Genomic DNA, 13692 nt, shown 5'->3' with positions numbered 1-13692 from the left:
GTTTTCTGAAACTGAAACTAATTTAAAAAGTTATTTAAACAGAAAAAGATGCCTAATTAAAGAACAAGTCATACTCTCCTCCTTAAAGGAGTTACATTAGAATTACAAGTTATTCTCCATCCACAAAATAAGAGATAACTTGCTGATTAGTTGGGTCCCATTGCTGAGACATGCACCGATCCGGAGCACAGGGTTCCCATTTCCCCAGCCATCTTCATGGAGAGCTTACTGTCACCCCTGGAGTGCGGGGGAGATTGAATGGAGCAACGGGATAACTTGTAATTCTAGTACAACCCCTTTAAGTGGCCACTGGTCCAGTGTGGAAGTCTTGCTTCCTGCCGCTTTGATCGCAGAATAAACTGGTGGTCAGATGCCATTCATTACACACGTGACCATTCAGCTAATCACAGGCTTCAGCAGTGATAATAGCATGAATGGTAAAAAGAAGAAGGTTAGCCAATAGAACAAAATGGGAGTGTTCTCAGTAAGAGAAACATAGTAATTTGGTACATATGATACTTTTTAATGGCTTTCAAAAAGCAATGATGTTACAGGAAGCTTTCAAAAGTACTTAGGTTTCTTCATCAGGCATGGCATAACAGATACGTTCTTCAGAAGCCTGATGAAGAAACTTAAGTAGTTTTGAAAGCGTCCTGTGACATCCTTTCTTTTTGATAGCTATTAAAAAGTATCATATGTACAAGATCACTTTGTTTGTCTTTCAATGAATGGCACATGGCTGGTGAAGTCCGATTGGCAGAGCGGCCACATGCACAATTAACAGCATAGAACTGTTGCTACTTCTTCTGCGACTGGGACTTCTGCACTAGACCAGAAGCCACTTACAGTGAAGAATATGGCTTTTCTCTTTAAATTTCACACCATCCCCTGCCCTGATAATTCTTTAGTCCCAGACGCCCCCTTTAATTGCTCTTTAGGGCCCTTTTATATAGGACGACTGTCAGTTGCAGATGTACCCAAGAGCCTTCCCAATGATGATTGCACCAGTGCTCTTCCACAAGGGCGATCATCGCTCAGTGAATCGCTCGGAGACTGAGCAAGCCAGGGATCATTCCGCTCCACCCGCCACTATTCACAGTAAACAGGCAGATGATCATTTGATCATCATGCCTGCAAGATCCAAATGATTCCGTTCGGATTCCAGCGATCATCTGATCAATAATCGTTCAGGGTAAAAGAGTCTTATTTTTTTCTGCTCCTGGCCTTAAAGGCTTTAATGACCTAGGCCATAAACTGAATACACAGTTGTAAAATAAGAAAGACAAACACGGCTGTATGTCAGTCGGGAGGCCACAACTGAAAGTTATATGAAAGGAGCTCTACAAGGTAACTGTTCTCTAATTCCGGCAAGGATGCCTCCAGACGGACATTGTGGAATATTGCATTGTCAAAATCTGCAGGCCTAAATGTGCAATTACAGAGGATTTCTACCAAAATCTGCATGTTAGACAAGTGGATTTTAGTGCTGAATTTTCCATACGGCAGAATACTTTACAACTTCCTGCGGAATACTCTGCCCCATGGTCAGGGCGGCCTACGGAGACGTCATACATTGCGGATATGCTACAGGATTTCTGCAGAAAACCTCAAGCAAATACGCCACAAATCGGCAGTGACCTGATTTGCTATGGATTTTGCAGACTTGCCAGATTTTAATTCCAAGGGCTGGAATCCACAGCATACTTAGGCATGATGTGGATTTAGAATCTGCAGCATACATCAAACTAGCTTGTCACCCATGTTTTTTGAGATCCGATTCGCACGGCTTATACTGTAGATGTTTATGCAATAAAAATCTGCTATGGAAATTCTGCAGCATTTACGCCTTGTGTGAAGACAACCTGAGGGACCTTTAAGGCCCCCTGTCCACGGGCGTGGTTTCCCTGGCGGTAAATTGTTGGCGAATCACGCTGTCTGAAGCTTTCCATAGCATTGCTGTCCCCCTGTCCACGAGCGGAGAATCATTGCAATTCTCCGCTCGTGGCAGGCAATCCGCAGCATGCTGAGAATTGCCGCGATTCTCCACGACCAGCCTATCTGTCAGAATAGGCTGACCTGTGGAGATCCGTCTGCTGGCTCCTGCTTCCGGGCGGCAGCTCCGCCGCGGGATACCGCAACGCCCGTGGACAGGGGGCCTTACACATGCGGAGCACTTCCACAAGACACAGCTTAATCTGCTGCTGTGGATTTCTGTCCCACGCCCCATGTTTGCATACGCATTTCAGTGCAGAATTTTCTCCACCCTCAGATGCATCCAGCAAAAATACTCATGGCCCGTTCACAAGGGTAGAGTTTTTTGCAATGCGCACTGTAAGTCGCAGTAAATTACACACGGCTACATGCAGATTTTGATGCAGAATGAAAATAGCTTAAATCAGCCTGCAATTCAGTAAAAAAATCTGCAGTTAGTCCTGCGGATTCTGATGCAGAATTATACTGCGGCAAATTCCACAGGGTCCTGGCAGAAATATTTTGCCCCTGTGAAAGGGCCCTTAGGCTAATTCCACATGGGTGATCGCAATTTTGCTGCGAGAAAATCATGGCAAAGAAATAAAAATAAAAATCGCATCTTTATTCACTGCAATCTATGAGAATAATCTTGCATCACATCGCTGCCGTCCCGCGATAATAAAAAAAAAAATAATGACATCACAGAAAGATGCATGCCACGATTTTTTATCCTCTCAACATCGCATCAGTAAAGAAAACGGCAGATGGGAATGAAACCCCTGTAAATCATTGATTTTGTTTTTTCTTTTTAACGCTGCGATATCGCTGCATTTTTTTCAATGGGACTTTCCAAAGTTAAAATCACATCTTACAAAAATCACGAAAACACAAACTTACGATTTTTGTGCGATGCAATTTTAACATTAGAAAGTCCCATTGAAAAAAACGCAGTGATATCGCAGCGTTAAAAAAGACGCTAGTGGGTAGAAGCCCTATAGCAGCATTAGGGTGCTTTCACACAGGCAAAATTAGCCCACCATCAGTACAGAAACATGCAGTAAATTCCGCACCGAAATCCACAGGGCTACCTGCCGATTGTGCAGTGGAATTGGAAAGGTCTTAAATCTGCCTGCAAATCCGCATCAAAAACCTGCAGGTAGCCTTGTGGATTCTGGTGCGGAGTCCTGCAGCAGCAGTTTGAGCTGCATCAGGGTGGAACAAAAAGGTCCCCGTGGATGCCAGTGCACAAGCATCAGCAGCCATGGACTTGAAGCAATGGCAAGTCCAGGTGAAGCCTAAGAGCCTCTATAAGACTATTTTATGTACAACACGGTCTCTCCTCTCATCGCTTCCCAAGAAGGTAATAAATGCTGGCAGAGTGCTCCGACCTATTCCATGACCTCAGTGGGTGTCTATAGGCCCAGCTGTCACTGCTTCTCCTACTCCCCGGTGACACTGTACATACAGGTCTGCAAATCCCAACTGTATACTGTAATTTGGTTTTAGCATTGGCACTGAACCCAATACGGAGGACCCGCCGTAAATGAAGAACAGTTTATCTTCTGCCAACTAGCTAAAAATAAAAACTGCTTTTCAGTCATTTGTTAATTACTGTTTCTGGTGATTATTAAATGAGTTGTCTGAAATAAAAGTTTTTTCCCAAAAAAGTCCTCCAGTGTGTAAACATAATATTCACCGTTCCCCGCTGGCAGCTCTGGTCTCCGTTGTGTTCTTTGTCCACCTGTGACATCCCAGTAACTTGCTGCTGCAGCCAATAACACAGCGGTGATCGCTGAACTCTTGTCATTGGCTGCAGCAGCTTGTTTGGAGACGGCTCACGATGACGTCAGCAGACCAAAACTGCTGGCAGGGAAGAGGGGAGTATGAGATCTTTATTATGCTTACACATTGAGGGACCCCTTAAGAAAAAAAAACTTTTTTTTTTACCTTTGACAACAAATTTATCATGGCCGCTATTAACGCTCTCATGAGGATTATTTATCACAAAGCTTACCAGAATCTTGAGAGGAGCCTTTGTCTTCGTATGCAATATTAAACCTATTTCATGCAACTGTATCCGGTTTTACCCAATAGAATATAATTTACCAATGAATGCAAATACCAAGGGAATACAGGGGCATCCGTATATTACACACCCTCCATAGATTTCCATGGGTATTTTCGATCTGCAAACTGGATAAAACTAGTGCGTGCTATGTTTTTAATATATTAAATATATTCTATATGCTCACATGAATAAGACTAGTAGATTCTCATAGATTAAGGCCCTCTGCACACGGGCGGAAATTCCTCGGCGGGATTTCCTGCAGAATTTCTGCCCCTGCCCGCCTGCATAGGATTGCATTACAAAACACAATCCTATGCAGACGGACGCAATTTGTCCGCACAAAAATACACGCGGAAAACATATCGCGGCATGTACTATTTCTGTGCGGGTCTCGCAGAGGCCCACACAGAAATGTCAGTAGTGCCGGGCCAGCACAATTACAGATGGAATACTAATGAAAAATACGCTTGTGTGAAAGTAATCCGGCTGCAAGAAAGTTGCTGCAAGATGGTAGCATAGTAAGGGCTCCTGTCCACGGGCGATAGTTCATTGCGATACCCGCAGCTATAATCCGGACGCGGGTAACGCAGTGAACGCTTTCCATAGCGTTGCTATGAAAAGTGTAGCCCCGCTGTCCACGCACGGAGAATTATAGCGATTCTCCGCTCACGCGATACAAATCGCGGCATGCCGCGATTCTCCATGGTGAGCCTATTTCTCAGATAGACTCAGCATAGAGACCTGTCAACTCTCCCCCCTGCTCCCCCGCGGCGGAATATATTCCATCACGGACGTGGACAGGGGGCCTAACATAGCATGTAAGGGTGACTACCCACTACAGTTTTTTTCACTGCGAAATTCGCAGCGTTTTTTTTTCTGCAGGGGTCTATGGGACTTGTAATGTTAAAATCGCGATCGCGCAAAAACGCGATCAAGTTAGTATTCGCGCGAGTTTTGTGAGTCTTGCGAAATTCACGCTCGTGTCAATATAGCCTGAGGGAAGGAGTGAAATCTACATTGAGTGTGAATTTGATACTGCAGAAAAATCGGCAGCAACGCTGTAAAATGTGAACATTTCGTAAATACTGGTTTTCGATAAATGCTCTAGGATATCCCTTAATAACCAGGATAAAGTAAAAATAGGGCGGAACGATAAATGACATTATTTTACGGGAATCACATGTGCAGTTTTTGATGCAGTTTCTGAGCTAAACATATGCGTAGTATAAAAAAAGTGACAAATATGAGTCCTTAATACTCCTTCAGGATCCAGTCCTGGCCTTGGTTGAGAGTGCGACTCCAGCCTTTAGCAGTCAGTGTATACAGGAAGCGTAATATAAATACCGACTACTGTGATACATAGGGAGGACAATATGGACAGACTAAAGCCCCTTTTACCCAGGCTGGCAGTCTGTTGAGCGACTGCACGGGTACTGACGTCACTGCTAAGGTCATCAGCGCTCGTTCAGTCCTGCTGGTGCCTCGCTCCTTGCTTCCCTCTCCCCGCTTCCTATGGGATGCGCTGTACGAGCAGGTGTCACACCGTAGGAGAAGCCAGTGATCCAGTGAATGCTAACGAGGTTGTGTAAGCTGACAGGAAAGTTAGCTCAAACAACCGCGAATGGCAAGTGAGCGATAGTTTCACTTTCACGCGTGACGATTATCACTCACTTCAGCAGTTTGGATGAATTATGAGCGATAATCGTTGCGTGTAAAGGGGCCTTAATAAATATTCCTGACACCATTTCGCACGCCTACCCCTCCTCATACAGCTCTTGTACGGGCAGGACCTCCCCTCATACAAACATTACAGTGCTTAGCGTGAAGGGAAAGGATTGTCTGCACATGGCACAGACGCAAAATCAACACGGCGAGGAACAAAAGCGGCCCCACCCGGGGAGGAGGGTGCCAGGCCAACCTCAGACATTAAACTTCTCAGCCCCCCATCAGGTCCCTAGCACCTCAACTAAAAAAAAAAAAACTGTAAACCTTACACCATCCATCATTACCAGCTGCCCACATATGTATCACTCATGACTGAGATATTCACCCCTTCAGTGCCAGCGCCCAGGACTTTTACTTCTACTAACTTTTATGTTTTCTAAGGCCGACTTCACACGGGTGTATTAATGCGCGAAAAATAATAGATGCTACTTTTCTGCGTATTTGCGCACCAAAGGTCCCCATAGAAGTCAATAGGGGGTGTGCAATATGCAAGGAGATGTGCGAACCAATGCGTAAGAACTTATTTACATGAGCGAGAATCTCGTGCGAGTTTTGTGCGTGGCGAGACACATAAATATGAACTCCATTCTTGTGAATAGACTGATTCACATAAGACTTTTTTTTTCCTGCAAGGAAACAGGTGGAACTCGCAGCACGTTGTATCTTTGGGCGCTCCCTCGGAACGCCTCACCCATTGTTTTCAATGGGTACTTAAAAAACATCGCATGGTGGTCGCATACCGCGTGATGTGCATGCGAGTAAGATGTGATGAGTCCCATTGAAAATCAATGGGAAAAACTTGCTATCCTCTGAAGTTCACAGAAGTATGAAAAACGCCTCGTATCGGCGTGAAAAACGCAAGTTGACAAGAGTATTATCGCGCTCGTCCGTAGCCTCATTGTGTTGGAAAAAAGGACACATCTGGAACTAATAAGCCATTTCAGTCGGTGCGTTTGTTTGCTGCACGCACATGAACATGCCTTGCGGGGAAAAGTACAGTAAAATAAACTGATAGGTGCGCCAAAAATGCCATTACGCTCATATGAAGGAGGCCTATTGCTATATTCACAGAGGCGATGCGAGTTGCAGCTGACACAACTCATATCACGCAGCACACGGACTCTTTTGCATGTGTGAGACTCGCAAGAAAATGGGATCTGTAGTGATTTTTGGTCTGAGTGTAAAAAATAAAAATCGCTCATGTGATTGGTTTCATTTTCTGTGCGAGTTTTGTCCATAAGTGGACCAGAATGAATGTTCCAGAATGAAAAGTTGTTCCCCCACGTGATGGCTGCAGCCAATGGGAGGCTGGCAGGGACGTCATCAGGGACAGTCCGTAAATCTGACCTGGGACTTCTATATCAGAAGCCCACGTGACAGGTTTACAGGACGTCACCTGTCAGATCCCGAAGCGTCGGACTGCCAAAAGTGTGATCCTGCGCCGCAGGAAGTATATTTCTTTTATATAGTATACTAATGGGCACTAATACCCATTAGTAGCTTATTAGCTTCATTTGTTTGTAAATGAGCCTCCCTTTGCTGTATGCAGATAACAGCAGGTGGTCTTTTATCTGCATACAGCGCCTTTGTTCTACAGCAGGACAGCAGCTGAAAACAGTGCAATCAGCACTCCTGTGGAGAATCACAGCGTGCGGTCCCTGCTATCAGCTGGCCAGCTAAAAGATGTTTTTTATGCTGAACTAAAAATCATCATTCGGCAGAAAAGCAAACAATGGTAGCGTTTACACACAACGGTTATCGCTCAAAAGACTTTGAAGGAATTTTGAGCAATAATTGTTGCGTGTACACGGGCCTTTAGGCAGACATAAAAATTAGCATTGGCTCGTTCACTTATCATTCAGTTTAAATAGCGCTCGTTCAGTCGTCCTCATTCACTTAGGGCTCATTCACACAACCGGTCTGTGCAAGCCATCAGAGATTACATATGGCAGCAAGTGTACTGTGCATGACCGTGTATCTCTCTCACGCACGCGGTCATGTGCAGTGCCACTTTTGTCTTTTTTTTAATTCTCGCTCTGTTTTATAGAGGAGTTGCATACACAATATCACCCATACACAATGTATGACGTACGGACAGCGCCGCATACGCTACCCATAGAAAAGAACGGGGCTCACGCAGCGTAATGCGCGGTGACATTGAGCATGCTGCCATCTTTTTCACGAACGTATCTACATGTAGGGTTTACACGCTAATGAGAAACAATCAATGAAAGGCCATGTACTGCGTATCACGCGGCCGCGCATCGCAGTTGTGTGAATTAATCCTTACACAGCGAATGTGAAAGACTGAACAATTGTGAACGATTACTAAAATTCGGTCCGTCAGGCGCCATTCGTTTTTATTTCCAACAGATTCGGTTTTCCATTTTTTTCTGGTTCCATAACAAGACAGGAAAAAAAACGGAAACCGGAACGCCGCTGATACAAAGCAGCAGCTTGCAGATTCTGAGCTCCACCAACAGTTACCATTTATAGTAGGAAAGTCCTTTTATGTGGTCTTCGGGGTCTTGGGGCCTCGTCAGGCGCCACGGCCTTGGCAAGAGCGCAGCCCCTTGTGTGTCATATTCCTCATCTATTCTCAGACACTTAAACATTTATTGCACATCGCCAACCGCCAGAAGTTTCTTTTTCTAAAACGTGACTGCAAGTCTTATCCCAACATGTATAGAGATCACGCTGGGCTTTATCTGCCGCCCTGTGCGCAGGCCGTTCTGATGTGTCATGGAAATAGGAGCCTTCGCTTCAAAGAAGTCCCGTCATGAAGCCGGACACATACTAGCTTTCTTGCAACATTTTTATTAGTAAAACTTTTTTTTACCGTTTTTAAGAGATAACAGTGATACAACGCACAGTGATGGTACCAAGTACGTGCCAATGTGCCATCTCTGTGGCACACATACCCATCTATACACACACACACATATATATATTATATAAAGTACTTTTTCCAAGGTGACCTTTAAACCCCCCAGCATGTCACTGGTTAATTTTTTGCAGAAGCTGCTAAGCAACAGAAAAAAATGCAATAATCTTTTTCCAAGTTGCGCCAAAGTATGGAGTAAGGTAAGAGCAGGCGGTCACTCACCCTGGAGATGGACAGCGGCATGTTAAAGTCCTTGCCTCCCTGCAGGCGAAAGCCCCAAGGGGCCGGTCCATCCAGAGTCACTTTGTAATCCTCCATGTCATCAATCTGCAGGAGAGACAATACAGATGAGTGCAGAGCTCTACATCCCTGCAGCACGGGAGGGGTTAACCCTCTGGCCGCACAGGTACAACGTGCAGCCCCCTACAGGGCACAGACAATGCTGCCCCCCAGCCACAGGGCACAAGGTCACCCACCAGCAGCGCCTACGGGAACTCCATGCACCTCCGCGTCTCCGCCGGTCTCACCCAGGGCAGCGGGCGGAAGGAGGAGGACAGGCTGCGGCCCCGCCAGCTCCCGGCTCCCAGGCTATATAAGGAGTGTAAGACGACACCGGGGCCGGGGGATACAGGGAAATGAATCATGCTCGGGCCTGGGAGGGACCAGAGCGGCCGCACACATTCCCAGCAGCTACAGGGGGGGCGCATTCCTCGCACACTCATGTCTCCGGAGCCGGCTGCAATGTGGATGCGGGGTGCCGGCATCACGGGAGGGCGCTCACACTGTGTGTATATATATATACCCATGCATACCTATATACATATATGCTCATTGTCAGCACCAAGCCCTCCCTAGAAGGAGTCTGCCGAATCGAATTAAACTTTCTCTGTGTGATTGTAACCTTCATGTAAGTGATTACATATCAGAGCAAAAGGAGGGTTCATCTCAGAAAGCTGAACCTATTGTACCACCTCTAGCTTAGATACAAGATGTGATACAGGCAGGCATGGAGGCTCTAGTACCCTATTGTACCACCTCTAGCTTAGATACAAGATGTGATACAGGCGGGCATGGAGGCTCTAGTACCCTGTTATAGCACCTCTAGCTTGGATACAAGATGTGATACGGACAGGCATGGAGGCTCTAGTACCCTGTTGGACCGCTACTAGCTTGAATATAAGATGTGATACGAACGGGCATAGAGGCTCTAGTACCCTGTTGTACTGCCCCTAGCTTGGATACTAGATGTGATACGGGTGGGCATGGAGGCTCTAGTACCCTGTTGTACCGCCTCTAGCTTGGATACAAGATGTGATACAGGTGGGCATGGAGGCTCTAGTACCCTGTGTACCGCCTCTAGCTTGGATACAAGATCTGATACCGGTGGGCATGGAGGCTCTAGTACCCTGTGTACCGCCTCTAGCTTGGATACAAGATGTGATACGTGTGGTCATGGAGGCTCTAGTACCCTGTTGTACCGCCTCTAGCTTGGATACAAGATCTGATATCGGTGGGCATGGAGGCTCTAGTACCCTGTGTACCGCCTCTAGCTTGGATACAAGATCTGATACCGGTGGGCATGGAGGCTCTAGTACCCTGTGTACCGCCTCTAGCTTGGATACAAGATGTGATACGTGTGGTCATGGAGGCTCTAGTACCCTGTTGTACCGCCTCTAGCTTGGATACAAGATCTGATATCGGTGGGCATGGAGGCTCTAGTACCCTGTGTACCGCCTCTAGCTTGGATACAAGATCTGATACCGGTGGGCATGGAGGCTCTAGTACCCTGTGTACCGCCTCTAGCTTGGATACAAGATCTGATAACGGTGGGCATGGAGGCTCTAGTACCCTGTGTACCGCCTCTAGCTTGGATACAAGATCTGATAACGGTGGGCATGGAGGCTCTAGTACCCTGTGTACCGCCTCTAGCTTGGATGTAAGATGTGATATGAGCGGGCATGGAGACTCTAGTACCCTGTGTACCGCCTCTAGCTTGGATACAAGATCTGATAACGGTGGGCATGGAGGCTCAAGTACCCTGTGTACCGCCTCTAGCTTGGATACAAGATGTGATACAGGTGGGCATGGAGGCTCTAGTACCCTGTGTACCGCCTCTAGCTTGGATACAAGATGTGATACGGGTGGGCATGGAGGCTCTAGTACCCTGTTGTACCGCCTCTAGCTTGGATGTGAGATGTGATACGTGTGGTCATGGAGGCTCTAGTACCCTGTTGTACCGCCTCTAGCTTGGATACAAGATCTGATACCGGTGGGCATGGAGGCTCTAGTACCCTGTTGTACTGCCTCTAGCTTGGATACAAGATCTGATACCGGTGGGCATGGAGGCTCTAGTACCCTGTTGTACCGCCTCTAGCTTGGATACAAGATGTGATACGGAAGTGTGACCGTGTTGTGGAGACATTCCTGTGACCCCGTTGTGTGTGCGGCCGAGCATTACTCTGCTGCCTCTTGGAAGCCGCCATGAGAAGAACACATGTGGCTGCAGGATGTCCTGAACATATCAATAAGTTGTCATTGTCCCTCATACAACTACTAAGGGTGACCAGACTATTGTATGCGATGCCCCCCCCCCCCCCCTGACCATCACACCAGCAGGGGGCACTGTGCTGCTTCACAGCAAAGGCATGATTGAGGTGCTCACACCGAGTTCCCCAGACAGGAACACGGCTGTCATCCATGCCCACCAAAATCGGGATTCGTCACTGAAAACATCCTGGTTCCACTCTTTAGCGTCCAATTTCGCCATTCATGACATCACTGCAAATAGAGGAGACGGTGAGTGTCCAAGCCAGTTCATGTAATGGGCGCTGTGAGACCAAATGTATTTCAGCCAAGTGCCTGGATACGGTTCCAACAGACACGATTGTAATGATAGCGCCACCTGTATCTGAATGGCGGAGAACAAAACAGTTGGCATTGTTCATGCTTGTTGGACGGTCAGACAATCCTCTCTACTGACAGTCTGTCGCGGGTGTCCTGAGCCCATTCCCCTTGTGTGCCCTCACACATCCACTGGTCCTGACACCTCCTAACAGTCTGGTCCGAACAGCCCGGGTGTCGGACAATGGGTTGATATAACCATCCAGGTTTTTGTATTCCAATAATGCGCCCCCTACTCCACCCCCCTTCTCAAACTCTGTTAACTGGATGCAATCTCTTTGATGGCATCGTAGAGGCGTCTAGCGGTCAACCAGCTCTACACAAGCGGGAAATGATGGAACTGCATGCCGAATTTTGCAGCAAAATGACAACTTCTTCTAGGTGCTTGTTTTATTTTTTTTTACAAATAGTGTGTGTGTGTATATATATATATATATTAGAGATGAGCGAGTATACTCGCTAAGGCACTACTCGCTCGAGTAATGTGCCTTAGCCGAGTATCTCCCCGCTCGTCCCTAAAGATTCGGGGGCCGACAGGGGGCAGGGAGAGCGGGGAGGAACGGAGGGGAGATCTCTCACTTTCTCTCCCCCCCCCGCGCTCTCCCCCCTGCTCCCCGCCGCAACTCACCTGTCAGCCGCGGCCCCCGAATCTTTAGGGACGAGCGGGGAGATACTCGGCTAAGGCACATTACTCGAGCGAGTAGTGCCTTAGCGAGTATACTCGCTCATCTCTAATATATATATATATATATATATATATATATATATAAAACTGCTCGGTGTTCCCCCAAGTATTAGGAAATAAACTGCTATTTAGGTTTTCAGGGATGTTCTCCATTATCCTAGAACAAGATATGTAGCGAAAATGGCATGATATGTCTTCATGTGTGGCATTTGATAAAGCAACAACAAGATACATCACTGCCACTATAAATATAGTGATCAGTGTGTCCAGGCTGTCTGGCTTTTCCTGAGGTGTCCACCTGAAAGATTATAAAGGCCCTTTTAGGGCTAATGGCCACGGACGGATTTCTGCTGCATTTCCCGCAGTGGAAATCCGCAGCTATTAGGTTCTATTGAGCCTAAGGCCACCTGTCCACGGACGTTGCAAAGTCCCCCGGCAAATCTCCGGGATCAGGAGCCGGCAGACGAATCTCCGCCGATCAGCCTATCTGACAGATAGGCTGACCGCTGAGAATCGTGACAATTCGCAGTATGCTGTGAATTGCCATCCGCAAGCGGAGAATCGCAGTGATTCTCTGCTCATGGACACGGGATCGGCGCTTTCCATAGCAACGATATAGAAAGCTTCAGTCAGCGTGATTCGCCGCGATTTAGCGCTGGCGAAATCACATCCGTGGACAGGGGCATAATAGCTTTCCTGTTGCCAAGGCTCACATGCGGAATTCTGCCGCGGATTTCCACTGTCGGGAAAAAAACGCGGCATGTTCTATTTCACAGCGGATTTCCACAGCGGGAGGTCTCCATTAATATGGTATTAATGGAGACCGCGGAAATACACAGCGGAATTCCGCGATCACTCGCGTTTTTAAAGTGGTACTCCCGCAGCGGAAATCTGCGACGCTCGTGGGCATGAGCCCTTACACAGACTGATGACCACCACCGATGTATGATATACTGTAACACGCCGATTCACACTCATTTAAAGGGCTTTCACACCACCCGATGAACATGGTACTGATCTGGTTGGACACTACAGCTGACAGTCAGAGTTGTGGAGCACTTTAGAGAGAAATCCCACGGACGGAGGGGTCTATGTGCTGTGCGAGTCGCGCCCGAGAATGTTGGGCGTGAATCGCTCTCGCCCCTGTGAATGCACCCGTAGTCCTGCTCCCCAGCCGCTACATTCAGCTGTTAGCAGTTTTGCTGAATACTCCACTGAAATTCATAATCAAAATCTAAGTTCTGCGCACCGTCTGAAATAATTATGGTGGAGGAGCAAAAATAGTCGGTACTATCCCAGACAAAACATCCAAGGCGCTCGTGACTAATATTTGTGATTTCATTTATTTATCCAAAATGTGATTGAGTCCACCTATAGAAAACTCCCATGTAAGGCGTAATAATGGATGTTAGATAAATGCAGCCACCACGGTATTGACACATGACTGCTTCAGTCTAA

General features: G+C 47.0%; 1 protein-coding gene across 1 annotated transcript in view; it reads right to left on the bottom strand.

Annotated features, from left to right (window-relative positions):
• The window catches only part of PDLIM7 (PDZ and LIM domain 7), a 109430-nt gene extending 100165 nt beyond the window's left edge, over nt 1–9265 (bottom strand). Inside the window, exons 1-2 of the mRNA XM_066591158.1 lie at nt 9125–9265; nt 8871–8975 (exon numbers count right to left, since the gene is read on the bottom strand). Of these exons, the coding sequence (XP_066447255.1) occupies nt 8871–8966 (96 nt within the window). The 5' untranslated portion in view covers nt 8967–8975; nt 9125–9265. The remainder of the gene's footprint in view (nt 1–8870; nt 8976–9124) is intronic.
• Between the last annotated feature and the right edge of the window lie 4427 nt (nt 9266–13692).

The sequence above is a fragment of the Eleutherodactylus coqui genome, chromosome 2 (genome assembly GCF_035609145.1).
Source record: "Eleutherodactylus coqui strain aEleCoq1 chromosome 2, aEleCoq1.hap1, whole genome shotgun sequence".
Lineage (NCBI taxonomy): Eukaryota > Metazoa > Chordata > Amphibia > Anura > Eleutherodactylidae > Eleutherodactylus > Eleutherodactylus coqui.
Note: the sequence above shows the minus strand (reverse complement) of the source record. Positions and strands in the feature narration are given on the sequence as shown.